Source organism: Drosophila simulans, chromosome 2R (assembly GCF_016746395.2).
Source record: "Drosophila simulans strain w501 chromosome 2R, Prin_Dsim_3.1, whole genome shotgun sequence".
In the NCBI taxonomy this organism is placed as follows: Eukaryota; Metazoa; Arthropoda; class Insecta; order Diptera; family Drosophilidae; genus Drosophila; species Drosophila simulans.
In genome coordinates, this window is record NC_052521.2 from 12,391,962 (window position 1) to 12,406,649 (window position 14,688).

The following is a 14,688-nucleotide window of genomic DNA, read 5'->3' on the forward strand; positions in this document are numbered from 1 at the left end:
AAATGGGAATGGATTTAGATTTGGCTTATCAAAATTTTGGGAATATGATCCAAGTAATTGTTGTTCAGTTAAAATCCTCTAATAAACATATTGTAATTTATTCAAAACGCTTTTTCCTATTTACCTTCATTACATTAAATGATACAACGCTGTTGTTCTTGGGGTTATGACATTTATTAAAGCAAGAGCTTTATTTTTTACAATCTAACTGCTTAAATATATTCTTTAGACGGTTGTATATATGTTTTTATGGAGTTTTTAACGGGCATCAAAGACAACAACTGCAAATAAAAAACGAAAGATCATCAGTACAGTTTGAGAGCCATTGGAGACTTCCGGGGGGAAATTTAAATATGAAGGATTACTTACGACGCTTGGTGCGCTTTTTGTACATGATACGATATCCACACTCGCGACAACGAATCGGATCCCTGGGCCGCATCTCGTTTTCATGATGGCATTCTACAAAATATTTAAATTTTTATTGAACTGCATTTCAAAAAATTTCGGCAGCCATGTGCCCGCAGTTAAAAAATCGTTTTCCGTCGAACTACATTATCTGGCAAACTTACCTCCACAAATATAGGTCATTGCCGTTTTCACATTATCCTTAGAGCTAGTTTCCGACATTTCTAATTAGTATTATTAATATTATAGCGTGTTTTGTGTAAAAATGTGTTTTGTTTTGCCGAAAAGTCTTTTAGAGTGACCGTTGTGGGGTAAACTATAAAATGAACTTAAATAATACTATTTTCTCAGCTTAGTATATTTCAGTATCTTGAAATGGGGCGGAAATTTTAAATTAGCAAAAAATATATATGAGGAATTATTTGGTCTAAGTACCAATTATCCATCCAAAAAAATATAAGAAAAAGAATTTTATTTCTATTTATAAAGTTAAAAGATATATTGAAAAAAAAAAATTATTTTTTGAACATTTTTGCTTGTGCCATTAAATTCAGTTTATGCTTAATGGATCTGTAATGCCTTTCCATACTTCCGACAATTGAATTTCCGCAGGTTTGACAGATTTTAATTTTGCCTCTTTTTTTCGATCTGCAGGGTGTGTTTTTCGAGTGGGTTTGCTTGGTTTTTATGCCAATTTTTTTGTAGTTAGGCGTACTTCTACTTTCTAAAGTCATATCTGTGTTTGTTGACGAACTTGCTTCAATATCAAGCTTTTCTTCGGTGGCTCTTGAAATAGTAGAAAACCCTTTTCGGCAATTACTTTCTTTTGTATTATCATTGTTTTTCCCGAACTTTACTAGATTGTCCTTATGGCTTTGAGATTTGCAGTGCCTTCGGTAATTTCCCTTCGATTTAATGGTCAGATCGCAAACTTCACACTTGACGGTGTGAACTAAAAGATGCACTGCTTTTCGGTGGGTTTGCATGGTGCCCTGACTGTAGAAATTCGCTCCGCAGATTTCGCAGGTGAAATTCCTCTTGTTCAAATGAACTTTGTTCATGTGTTCCTCGAGGAAAAATTTTCTCGTGAACTTCCTATTGCAGATTTCGCAGACTGGCGTAGTTCGCTTCCTGCTGCCTCCTTTTGGCGGTTCTCTCAACGGACGCATTTTATCTCCATATTTTTGCATGGCCCTATTACATTCCTTCGAGGTATGAGCAGAACAACATAGACGGGAGGTTAGTAGCTTGCATATTAGGCAGGGTTTTCTGCGTTCATGGATTCGCAGCACATGGGCATCGAGGGCAGACTTCAGTTGGAATCTCCATGTGCAGTGAGGACACTTAAAGGGGCGATATAGCAGCGTACTGTATGTTCTAACCCTCTTCTGGTGCTTGCGTAGGAATTTCCGGGTGAGAAACGACCTGTTGCAAAAGGAACAGTGGAATGGGAAGTTCGTATCTAGCTTTTCCCGTCTGTGCTTCACCATGTGCAGCTGGTGGCTAAAGGAGAAGCCATAGTTCTGAGCGCAGGTTGGACATTTGCTAAGGCTAGAAGTCTTTCGTTTTTGGATTGGAAGTTTCGATTCATCCTTGAAGTACGATTGCAGGTCCTTGGCAACTGGCACCAATATATCCTCTACCTTGTTAAGTGATAGTTCCAGTTCCTTCTGCTCCTGTGACTTCTGATCCTCCAGTAGTCTTTTATATCTCTTGTTTTCGTGAAGTTCCCGCGAGCTTGTGGATTTTCTGATTATGTGTGAGGTTAACGAGTGCTGCAGGTAGAATCGTCTGTAGCATATCTGGCAGTGAAAGTTGTCTGAATAGCGATGGGTCCTTTGGTGATCCTCCAAGTCCTGCAGCTTTTTCCACGGTAGATTCTCACATTTGTAACAATCGCAGCGTAGTCCTGGTAGGAATAAAGCTGCAATTTTGGGACGTAGAGCTCCTTGTGCTTCCTGGCCTGTCAGTTGGCTAACAGAACGTCTGTAGCCGGTGCTCACTGTATCCAGAATGGCGGCTATCTTTTCCAATTGTACTTTTCGATTTTTGTCTTCAAAGGCATCGAATATTGCTTGAAAATCATCTTGTAAATCAGCCTTAAAATACTCATTGGTCCAGAAATTAGCGCGTAATTGTGCTGTGCGTAGCAAAAGCAGCACATCCGAGCTTCGGAATCGCATAATTTTCTGAACGTCTTCGCATAACTCGCTGGAGAAATCCGTTCCAAATATGGTGTCTCCTTCCCCATTGAATGCCACGTACTTCTCCCTGAATCCTCGACAGCACTTGCACTTGCAGTGGCAGGAAGCAGGGCATCCATATGGCTTCTTGTCAATGCTAAGAACTGGCAAATCGGTTGTAAAGTTTTCGTAAGTAACTAGCAGTTTGCCAGGCCAAGACATTAGTTTACTTTTTTGTTTACAAAAGTTGAATCAACAAGTGGCTGTGTGACCAGTCACTGATAGCACAGAAGGGCAAATAAAACTACCAAATATTAATGGGAGCTTGTGTCATCGCTTGCTCGCTGGAGTTGCCAGACTGCAGCACTAAACAGCTGTTCGAATTTCGGCGGCATTTTATTTCATTAACAATTGCGATTTTTGTAAACAAAAACATGGTAAAAACTAAGGGAAATCAAAAGATAGTCGGCATGCATCCACGTAATGTGTTACGCACGCAGCCCGACTACACCAAAATGGCTATAAAATATAAAGATTTTCGAGAGCAGTGCCAGTTGGTAAGTTAAAACAATTTGTTTAGCTTAGACATTAATTTTATTAAACTTTTGTTTAATTTAGGAGCTCAATGGCAAGGTTTCTGTTAACTTTCGCAATGAAAAGACCCTGCGTGAGTTGACCAAAATGCTATTGAAGGAATATTACGATTTAGATGTGGATTTTGCACCCGGAAGTTTGGTGCCCACATTAGCACTCCGTTTGAATTACATTTTGTGGTTGGAGGATCTAATGGAACCTCTGAATTTGCAGGACATACGTGGTATAGATATAGGTAAGCTAGGTGGGATAAATATGCTAGAATGATTAACTAAGTGAATCCTTTACAGGTTGTGGCTCCTCCTGCATTTATTCACTGCTTGGAGCCAAGAAAAATGGTTGGCACATGCTGGCTCTGGAATCGAAACCGCAAAACATAGAATACGCCATGAAGAATGTAAAGAAAAACCACCTGGAAAGCCTTATAGAAGTCTATGCTCAACCAGACAACACGAACATCTTTAAGAGCTATTTTGAGCAGGATCAGCAACAGTTGCGGTATCAATTTTGCCTGTGCAATCCGCCCTTCTTCGACTCGAACTTACCAAATCCCTTAGGCGGAAATACCAGGAATCCAGAGAGACGACCAGCACCCAATAACGCCAGAACTGGAAGCCAGGAGGAACTCACCTGCGTGGGCGGCGAGGTACAGTTTGTGCAACGCATCATAGACGAGAGTCTGGAGAACAAGGAGCGCGTGCGGTGAGTCAATCTTCATTAGCTGCAGAGATTGAATTAACGTTGGTTTCCTTTGCGGTGCAGAATCTACACCACGATGCTGGGCGTCAAGGCCAACGTTCCAAGAATACTGGATTACCTGAAGGAGCTGCAGGTGGCGAATGTCAGCACCACTGAATTCCATCAGGGACACACGACTCGGTGGGCGGTGGCCTGGAGCTTCCACTCGGAGCCGCTACAGCAGGGGACAACATTAAATTAAGTTGCCATTAGCTCTGCTAGAGTATCTTTTAGATGGTAGGGGCGAAGTAGTTATACTTATTTTTGATTTTATATTAACTTATTTAAAAAATGTCATTTCTTTAGGCATCAGTTTAAATAGGTTGTTGAGGAATTGCTGCCACTTTCGAATGTACTCTGACCTTCACCTGTGCTCATCCCAAATAGTAACTCCATTACAAGGTACGTATAAAGCTTTCGCCTTAAATGGAAATTTGCATGTCAACGGTCACTTTGCCACCAGCTCCACGAACGGAAATTATCGTTTCGCTTTTATCATTGACCACAGCTGACCACACACTTCGACGGAAAAAGGCAAACGGAGTCGGAATGGCAACCGAAATGGAGGCAAACACGCTCACTAAGCACAAGTCGCCGCCGCTGGTCAACACACCGACGTTTCCACACCTTTGAGCCGGGGAATTCGGGCGTTTCGCTTGGCCACCATGTGGGATAGCGAATAACAAATTTTAATTGCTGCACGAGCACGTTACTGCTTTGCTAATTATTCGACACGAAAATACCTTTTAATGCAGGGGGAGTATATTAAAAGTGAAATCATTGATTCTTACAGATATTACTTAAGTTAAACTTGTACAGTATCTTAAACATATACAAATTGTAATATAATAAAATTGTATATACTCTTAGTCAGTAATTAAATTGAAATCTTTAAAGGGTATTCGCACTTTCAACCCCTGCCGAGATTTCCCTTGCCATTTGAGCCTTTTCACAACTTGGCCAGCAACAGCCTTCGTTGGCTAACTTGCTTTTGTTGTCCTTTATGGCATTTCAACACGTTAAGGTGTAAAGAACAACGTAATTAAAATGCAAGCCGTCGGTTCTTAAGCTCGGATAGATGGGTTCCCGACTGCGTCATGCGTTTAGGTGCGGTCTAGTTTGTTTTCCATTGTTTCCCGTTTCCCGTGCTGTGGGTTTTGCAGTCGCCCACGCTCCGAAATTAGAAACAAGAGTCAGTTGCGGGCAGCCCCTCCACTGATTTCAGCTGGGGCGCCCCTTCAATTTACCGGCTATTATCTTAATTTTAGGCACCCAAGGCCCCAAGGTAAGCCACAAAACTCGACACGTGTTTCTGGGCTCGTCCTGATGTGGTAATTGTTAATTAAAAACACTCTCGGGTCACGTAGAGTGTGTTTTAGGTGCCCTATTAAAGTCATAAAAAAGCTAGGCATTCCCAACCATCACTGGGTTCGACTCTTTTATTGGACGTCGTTAAGTGGTTTTGAAAACAAGTTTATGTTGAACCATAACTCCACATACATATACATGCTGTCTATGAAATTGGACTTGTAATACATTTTTAATGATACCTTTGAAGGATTTATGCGGGGGAAGATAAGTAATTGGTTTGTTTATGAAGGGTGAGAAGTATTTGTGAATGATAGATAAGCGAAAATATTTAAAAAAAAAATTGTTTATTTTAGCAGCAATAGTAAGATGTGACTTAGATGAGGAACATATTTATTAAATTCTAAAAATAGGATATTTTAATAAGAAATGGCATTAAAAAAGTAATAAATTTTTATTTTTTAAATAAATTTTCTTTCTGTGGAAAAGTATAAAAGAACGCAAGGGTTGGCTTTTCCACGATTAACCCATTGAAGATGGAGTTGGTTAAGCCGCAAAGTGACCACGTGGCTGTTTTGTACCCGCAGGACCTGAAATCTTTGTCAACTTTTGTAAAATTCCTACATCAATCAATTGCCCAAGAATCATCCATCAGATCAATCTGAGCGGTTTGCCAAAAACACAGGAAGTGCGGTGCCAAAAAGTAGGCAATGACCAGCGAAAAAAAAGTGGAGCTTAAATCGGAGCAAACAGGTCTTTAAGAGGCGCCTCGATGTAGGAACTCCGGCTGGGAGTTGGGCGGAAAATGGGGGCCTTTCGTGATGGCACGTAACGAGCTGCCAGACGGCGGCGTCTGTTGCAATTGGCAGCGGGCTGCTCCGGTTACTCCAAACCCCTCCCCCCCATCATTCTGCACACACACGGCTATTGTCGTGTCGCATATGCATGCAGATACATTCACTTAATGCAATGAAAAGCAACCAAAAAGGAACGAATCGAAGGGATGCCCGCCCACAGACAATGCAAATGCTGATATGCGTGTGAGATGGGAAGTGCAGTGGCGTGCACAAGAGGGGTTAGGTAGCTCCTTAACTAATCAAAAGGGTTGAGTGTAGAACTAAACCTAGCTTTATAGATCCAGCAAAGTTTTATAGAACTACAACTTGTTAACCCCATAAATAACCCATTCTAATTGGTCTGTATAAATGGCATATATCATATATAAACAAATATAAAGCACATTTGCTCCTTTAATATCAAAATTAATGCCTTATAAACATCAAAAACCTTTACACATAATTAGCTCTGCAATTGTACTACCTATCTGTCTTTTAATGCATACTAATGAATTAATAAAGACATAATTAAATTGATATATTTCCAAATATGCCCAACCTCCTATCAAACTCCTTTGCACGCCCATGTGTGTGTGTGCGTGCGTGTGAGTGTCTGCGGTCGGCGTAAGTCTGTGTGGGTGCTTCAGTTTTTGTGGCGTGTGTGTCATTCATGTAACCTTTCAATAAACATGGCCGTGTGGGTGAGCGAGCGGGTGTGTGGGCGTTGGGCGTTGGAGTTGTGGGTGGGTGTTTTCGACTGGGTGAGTAGGCGTGGCAGGCGGTGCATGCATGCAGCGGGAGTCGTGTAATTGAACTGCTTCTACAAGTCCGGTTGAGTGTGCCGAGCGAACTCTTGAATGTGATTTTAAAGTCAACATCGAGCACTCCTGACATCCGAACTGTCATTTTTTGGTTTGCCGCTTGTCTGCCAGACAAACCGAATCGATGCGATCCGCCAGCCCCTCTTGGCCAACTATTGTCTGCTCATATTCCCGGTTAATATTGGCTTGGCACTTGGCCAAGAGCTGAGTTATCGGATATGAATGCTGCTAGCCATGCGATGGGTGTAGCTTCCTTAAAGCTGTTGTGAAATTGCCATGCAAAAGTTTCAGATAATTTGATGAATTTTTAAGCAATGTAATTGCCATTATTTGAATAATGAGAACTTCTAAGGAAGTCGTGTGATCATTAATAACACACAATTAATTGAATACCACGCACGGATATGGATATTTCATTTCATCGCCTTTCCAACGTTGCGTATGATTAATTGTCATCGTCAAGGAAACAAGAGGGACTTTGTGCGGATATATCATTTCTGGCCTAATTCAATTACCGTTAGCGACTTTCTATGTTGCCACAAGTCAAGCAGGAAGATGGAAAAAATGGTGACAAAAGAAACGCTTTTCTCGCCGACATGACATCAGATATTCAGATATGGCAAAAAACGTGAGATAAAGGACACGGTCAAGGTGAAAAGTCGAATAAATAATGAGACAGGAATGCGAATAAATTGCTTCGCCAGAAAACTGTCAGCTTGGCAAATAATAACCAACAAAAGAGCGGAAATGGAGGAGTTAAGCCGCGCAAACGGCATACAGATAAATTACTCGACGAGTTTCCGCTCTGCTCAAGTACTTATGAAAATCGGATTCTGTATGCGAGAAACTTAAGCCCACAATATCTCAGGAGCACATACGAAACTTCACTTTAAATTTATTTGCTCGCTGTCAGTTTTTCAAGTAGACCTGAAAATTGTTGCGCACCGCTAAACTTCAGACTTGCAAAAAGACTGGAAAAAGCATGCGAAGAACTTTCCATTTGCCAGAAGTCCCGAGAGGAAACCCCAAAAAGCAAAAAAAAATATATATAATAAAAAGAAAAAATAAAATCAAATAGAACCGACGTAAGGAGGCGGCAAATGAGTTGGGAGGAGGCGCAGCAAAGAGCAAAGGCCATGTCAGAGTTTGCAGCCACGCGGCGTATACGTATTTTCCTTATTTTCATTCACAAAGGGAGCAGAGAAGAAGAAAAATCGAAAAGCCAAACGTTTTTATCTGAAAAACAAAGCTATTTATATCTTTTGGGCAACATAATGACCTAGGCATTTCCGCTGGCAAATGATGCGCAAAGTTTTGGGCCTAAGACTCTCGAGTCTCGAGACTCGCGTTGTCAGTCATTTTATCAGGACTTGAAAGGGTTTATGTGCCGCTGTCGTTTCTGGCCTCATGAAGTGGTAGTCAAGTGCCAAGGGACTTTGGAATTCTCGCCCTTGGATTTTGGCCACCAACTTTGGGGCTCTTCTGTTTGTCCCGGCATTTTTGGGGTGTGCAAATTCACGCTTTCAAGGCTGTTTTTCCATCAGCTTCCGAGCGGGGCGACAAGTTCTCTGGCTCTTGTCCTGACCCATCCTGTTTTTGTTCGCCAGAGTGCAACGGCTGAGATGGAGTCGAGATCCTCGCACTTAATTGCTGGCCTTTTTGGCATCCTACGTGCTCGAGAATGTGAACTTTAAAGGGGAGATTTAAATCGATGGTTTTGCAACAGCGATTTTCTCTTTTTTGTTTTCCTTTGGCTCGATTTTCCATCAATATAAATTTGTCTCTGTTCTTTTGGAAAGCTCTTATTAAATTTGTATCGAAATTCAGAAAGCCCCGGTGGAATTTATGTCCATTGAAACTCAATTAATTTGTACATTTTCGATTTTTTGTAGCTTGACTATAGCTTTTATCAAGGCTGCACCTTTTAATGGACATGTTAATTAAATAGCCCCGCTTTAATTAATAATTTTATTGTGTTTAAAACAGAGCTCTCTGTTGTTGGTACATATTTACCAATGGCTTTCAGCCTGTTTCTGCCCCATTTCGGACTGTTTATTTTGCGCATTTATGCCACGTTTGCAATGTGAAGCTAATTTGCATATGCTCAGACATTTGTAATATAATAACATATGTACATACATATGCGGGATTCATTTTGTGGGTAAGCGAGGGAAGTTTTGATTAAAATTGCCCCAAGGCCTGCATATTGCCCACTTTACGAGTATTCGTGGCTTGCACTTCAACTAGACTATGCGCACTTCAGCTTGATTGTTATGGTACTATCTCTAAGATAAAAGGTGGCATACACTTGCACAAAACTTTATTTCCATTGCAATTATACACTTCAATTTTAGAGTTTATAATTTATTTATAAATTCCACACTTTTAAATTCGAAAGTTCTAGAGCTCTGCAAATTAAGTGAGAGATTTTGGGTTACAATAACTGAGCAATACAGGGAACTACAAAGGAAATGCTAACCAATTCATTTGTCTCACGCACACCATCGCAGAGTCTTCACTCACACATAAGCCAAAGAGCCAACTCCCAAATATTAATGCCAAGACAAAAAGGAAGCCAGATGACAGCTGAGCTGTAGGAGATGCAAAAGCTAGTTGCTTTTATGAATTGCTATATATACTCAAGGGAGCGGCCGGTGCTCATTGATATTTTTATGGGCCAGGTTTTCTGCTTGGAAATATTCTTTTTATTTGCATTCATTTTGGCTGGGCTTCTTCCATTCAGCTGTTTGCGCCTGGTTACACGCAATGTGTATGTGTGTGAGAGAGTCCTTTGGCCTGCGCTGGTGTGAGTGTGGCCATTCCTTTCTCGATGATGATGCCATTGCCTTGGCTGCCTTTGCCGCTCTTCGGATTCTGGTTGTGTTGCCACCACAACGGTTTCTGCGGCGCCTCTAAGCCACATTCCTCGCATGGCTGTGTGCGTGCGTATCTGTGAGTCGGATTCGGTCGTCGGTTTGTTTATTTGCGAAAAAGTTTGCAGCCAGAGCTGGCTAACAACAACAGAGGCAGCTGCTGCTTTTGCCGCCTGGATAGAGCCACTCTCTTCTCGGGTCTCTTTTTTGTCCCTTGTTAAACAGTAGTATACATAAAGGAAAAATTATTTGAATTAAATCACATCAACTTGAATTTCATATACAAATTTTGTAATTATTGCCAGAAAAAATCAGAGGAAAAAGTGAATATTGTTTAACCATTTATTTCAATTTTATTAAATTTCTTTGAAATTTTAAGACAATTAAATTCTACATATACATATACGTTTCGTATATTTTTGCCCACTGTGAGTCCTGCGAGAGAGCGATAGAGAGAGAATTCTCTCGCTTCCTATTCCTATCTCTCCTCGGGGTCCTGGCTCTCTGTTTCCCTGGGCTTTGTGTGTCGTTGACTGCCGGCTGGCGCGTCGCTGCTTGTTGAGCTCGAAACTCCGGCTCCTGCAGGATGTGGGGATATCGGGCATTCGGGGTCCGTGGCATCCGCAGTGAGGACGCGTCGCCGGCGCCGTTCAGTGTCAAAGTCAGTTGTGCCTGAGCTTGTGCCAGAGACAGTCAGTTGCGCTGCGAGTCTGCCATTCAGCTGGTTTCCGCTTCCGGTTCCGTGCGAGGTCTTTGGCTAGTGTATTGTGGTTGTGCACCTTTTTCTAACGACTTTTGTAAACACCAAAGTTTTTTGAACAAAAAGATAACCTAGGCACAACGTATTTTTGTAAACATTTAATGCAAAAAAGGTTTCGGCTTGCGAAAGTCAAAGTGCAAATTGGCCCAGAAACAACAAGTATCGTTTATAAACTAGTTTCCAGTTCGAATGTGTGTGTGTGTGTAGTATAGTGTGTGTGTGCAATTGATTAAACAACACAAGGGTAACCTAGGCCAACTGGAAGCGTAGAGACTCCATCAAAAGCCGCGGACTAAATTCCCAAATCCTCGATCCAGTAAGATGGGCTGCAACACCAGCCAGGAGCTAAAGACGAAGGATGGCGCCGCCATGGATGCGGTCAGCAACGGCGAACCGGAGCCCAGTGCTCCTCCCTTGGAGGGCGAGTCATCCAAGTCATCCGCTAGCAATCATACGAATCACGCCAAATCCAGTTCAATTATCTCCAACGGCGAGGCGAAGGCGGCCAACGGGGGCGGCGCAGTTGGCGGTGGGAGTGGCAAGTCGGAAGCAACAAATGGCATTGATCGTCCCTGCGACAAGGCGGCAATCACGGAGTTCAATGACGACGAGGACGAAGGTAAGGCCCGTTCAATCTCCGATATCCAATACATTCATATTAACGACTGTTCAACATTCGGTGTGCGTGCGTGTGTGTGGGTGCACTTGAAGAAAATGTTCATCATTCCTTACTTTCTGAATTAAGAAAAATCTATACAGCTAGACGAAAAAACCAAAATTGTAAAAATATTTAAAAAAGCGAAGAATAGAAACTAATTTTATTTTAGTTTATAGGATTTTTTTCGGTGTCCCGTGTGTGTGCGGATGAATGGAAATCCTGTGTCCAGGGGTTCGAGTATTATTTACTGTATCAACATGCTGGGCGCACGTCGTTATCGCATTTGCCTTTTTTCTCGCACTTTCCCATTTTCCCCCAGTTTTCCGGGCTCCCCGCGGCCCGCTGCTTAATGGTGTCGCAAATATGAATTGTTTAAGTGTATACACATATATGTATATATTTATATAAGTTGTATACACTGCACTCCATTACACGCCACTACATCCGCAAGCGCTTTTATGCGCCCGATGGCAAATTTGTGTAAGGCCCTTAACTTTGTTAAGTAGCCGCCTCGTTGTCCCACAGTCGCCTTGGGCATTCTTTTTTCCCAATGCGCATTAACGTAGGTTATGCTCCTGTTTATGGTATCTAATAAGCGTAGTCAGAAGTCACTTTTATGGACAGCGATATGGGCCACAGGATAACACAAATTCCATAGCTTGCTTTTGGGTGCACAGTTTAGTTTACGACATATGATTCGCAGTAAAGCGATAATAACGTTTACTTTGCTTCAGGCAAAAAACCTTTAACGGAATATACAAAATTGTTTACTTTTATACAATATTTGCTTACAATAAAAAAATTTATAATTAATTCTATTTATAAATATACACGTTAAGTTATGGCCTCATTTGTTATCTTTCTATTGTACGGAATAAAATTTTAGTTGGAAAAATAACTCGAATTATTTAAAACTTCTGCCATAATTCACTTTAAATTTTATATACTTGCCTCCTGAAAATACATACATATCCAATTATTTTCAATTTACTTAGTTATTCATTTAAATTTTCACCACAATAACTTTTTACTCAGCGCAAATTTGGATGCAAAGTTCGGGGCTAATACCATTTGCAAGCCCCAAAAAAAGGAGGAACTTTGTGCGGTTTATTTGCTCCTTTTTGAAATAATGAAAATATGGAAAACCATCGAGGCGCACAGCGTTTCCAGAGACTGACTCATAAATTACCACAGCCAGCTTTCCCTTGTGGCAGGTGCAGCAGTAGTAGTGGCAGTAACTGTTTGTTTTGCCGCCGTTTTCCGCACGTTTTCCCGCTCCCCTCCCAATTTTCATTTCCCAGTTTCCCAGAGGGAGTGCTGATAAATTGTATAGCGACACTTTATCAATGGCTGGATGGCTGCACGGGAAAAGTTAGCCAGAAAATTTCGCTCCCCGTTAATGCCACAAATTATTGTTATTGCTTAGCAATTTTCCCGCTGCCAACAGCTTTTAATTTGCTGGTTTATGTGTGCTGTTCACTTGGTTTTCCTCGTAACATTTGCCTTGAAATTGGCTCAGCTAATTGGGGCTTCTTGGAATCGCTGAAATATTCTGGATAATCCTTGAAAGTTTGTGGGTAGCAAGGAAATTAAATCAGTTCTTGTATTCGCCGAAAGACTATTCAATATTCAATTTCATTTGGGCTGTAGTGGTTCATAAATATTCGCCAGCTGCCTTATCTTTTTTACTTACCATAAAGTTCCTTACTATAAAGTTTAGGCCGCTCCTCGAACTTTTTTGATTTTCCTCTGCAGCAGCGTAAAAGAAAAGCGTAATAAAACATACAAATAAACTAACGAAAAGAAGTGAAAACCCAAATCAACCATAAAACTGCCGCTCGGTTACGCCATTTATGCTGCCACCCAAAACATTTTGTAAAACAAACACGTAGGCTGTATTTCAAATTTATTCCGCTTGCGAGTAAAACGAAATTAAAAACGTAAATCCGTAAATGCTTAAGTACAAACAGGGTACTTTTTCCGCGGTCTGTCAAATAATTAAGATATGGCGATGACGAGGTCCATTTTGTTATATTTCACTTCCCTTTCCCGCTTGGACACGCCCAAAGCGAAATTACCTGCGAATTGCGAATGGGCCAGGAAGGACATAAATTGGCAATAAAGATGTCAACTCATGCAAAGTATAAGCCCAAACAAACAGACACGAGAGGAAAGGCGACGGCACATGCTAAGTCCTTGCTAAGCTCCTTTTCAGTTGCCTTCGCTTAATGCGAAACGCAAATAAGCGCCATCCAGTGTTGGTTGATCCTGCTCAAGACAAGCAATTAAACTTCACACACACACACTAACTGGCTATAAGGAGTTATTCCTACTATAAGATGCTCTATAGGGGATATTTCAGGTTTTAGGTCTAATGTTGTTATGTGGCTATTTAGCTAAATGATCATGATTCATAGCACTATTTGGCTTAGTTAAGGCATTTGTTAAGATGATTCTTGTGACAACTGAATTTCATTGTTAAATAGATTCCTTAATTTATTTTGTTTATTATTTAATTACCATTTTGTAAAATGTTAGACTTTGCTTACATGCCATTGCATGTAATATTGCATTGTAATAATAACATTTAGAATTTTCCTTTCCTGAGGTAATATTTAATATTCCCTCGAAAAGAGTATGTAAATCTCTCACGCTCAAAAGCATACATTAGGAGCAGATTAAAAAAAAAGTGTGGATCCTTATAAGATAAAAGGCAAGGACATACGCTTAGTACTTACGTTTATTGCTCACATTTGCATAATTTTAATTAATTTTTTGACAATTCCTGGAGCGTTCCACTTGTGGCTTTGCCTGGGCTTATTATTTAACTTGGTTTATTATGCAGCAACATATTTAACCAAAATGTCCTGCTAATGTTTAACTAATTGAGAGTACATATAGCGCTCGACTTGCTACCGTTCAGTCAATTTGATTTATTGGGCAAATAGTTTTCTGTGGAACACCACGTATTATGTTTACACTTGCCGCAAGATGGGTGCGGCAATATCCTGATTCATGGCCGAAAGGCGGGCATGTTGATGATGTGCGTGGCTGTTGTCGGTCTAATTAGCGCAAGTCCTGTTCCTGGGTGTGTCCTTTTGATAAGCTGCTGTGGATAGGGGGAAAGGCAGGGCGTTGGCAGCGCCAAGGGTTAGGGACGTATTTACATAGGACAAAAAGTTAGGGAAGAATACAAAATTAACGAATCACAATATTTTGGTTAGATGTTTATTAAATAATGGTATTGATTAAAATAAACTGTTGTGTGTTATCTTTAAAAGTATTTACCATGCAATAACTACTGCTGAGTTTTTTTGTTAAATAAATATAAATACAAACTCGCCGATGCCATTAATGTTTACTTTGAGCTCTTACTTTTATTGTTCGATCATTTTAAAGGCATAAAAAAGCACCTTTTCCGCCGCCAATCGACGTTGACAGGCTTGAAAATCAATAACTATAAAATATTTTCACGCCAAGATACCGAAAGTCGTTAAATTTTACCAGCC

General features: G+C 40.8%; 4 protein-coding genes across 8 annotated transcripts in view; 2 read left to right on the plus strand and 2 right to left on the minus strand.

Annotated features, from left to right (window-relative positions):
- Positions 1-155: 155 nt before the first annotated feature.
- Positions 156-713, minus strand: LOC6734581 (DNA-directed RNA polymerases I, II, and III subunit RPABC4). The gene is made up of 3 exons (XM_002081553.4): positions 573-713; positions 370-462; positions 156-281 (listed from the first exon to the last, which is right to left on the minus strand). The coding sequence occupies exons 1-3, from the start codon at positions 628-630 to the stop codon at positions 259-261; spliced, it is 174 nt and encodes a 57-aa protein (XP_002081589.1). The 5' UTR covers positions 631-713; the 3' UTR covers positions 156-258.
- Positions 605-2,901, minus strand: LOC6734582 (zinc finger protein 91). Its single transcript, XM_016181954.3, has one exon. The coding sequence runs from the start codon at positions 2,811-2,813 to the stop codon at positions 924-926; it is 1,890 nt and encodes a 629-aa protein (XP_016027703.2). The 5' UTR covers positions 2,814-2,901; the 3' UTR covers positions 605-923.
- Positions 2,902-2,915: 14 nt separating this feature from the next.
- On the plus strand, positions 2,916-4,800 carry LOC6734583 (U6 small nuclear RNA (adenine-(43)-N(6))-methyltransferase). 2 transcript variants are annotated; one of them, XM_016168125.3, is made up of 6 exons: positions 2,916-3,148; positions 3,210-3,420; positions 3,476-3,887; positions 3,948-4,160; positions 4,230-4,325; positions 4,387-4,800. In XM_016168125.3, the coding sequence occupies exons 1-4, from the start codon at positions 3,026-3,028 to the stop codon at positions 4,123-4,125; spliced, it is 924 nt and encodes a 307-aa protein (XP_016027705.1). In that variant the 5' UTR covers positions 2,916-3,025; the 3' UTR covers positions 4,126-4,160; positions 4,230-4,325; positions 4,387-4,800. The 2 variants fall into 2 exon arrangements, with proteins under 2 accessions (XP_016027705.1, XP_016027704.1); XM_016168124.3 differs by having other exon boundaries at positions 4,432-4,800.
- A 5,488-nt stretch (positions 4,801-10,288) lies between these two features.
- LOC6734584 overlaps positions 10,289-14,688 on the plus strand; it is a 35,052-nt gene continuing 30,652 nt past the window's right edge. Inside the window, exon 1 of one of the 4 annotated variants that reach the window (XM_039292700.2) lies at positions 10,289-11,140. In XM_039292700.2, coding sequence (XP_039148634.1) covers positions 10,843-11,140 — 298 coding nt within the window. In that variant the 5' untranslated portion in view covers positions 10,289-10,842. The remainder of the gene's footprint in view (positions 11,141-14,688) is intronic. The other 3 variants (XR_006541520.1, XM_039292699.2, XM_039292698.2) reach the window with 3 other exon arrangements.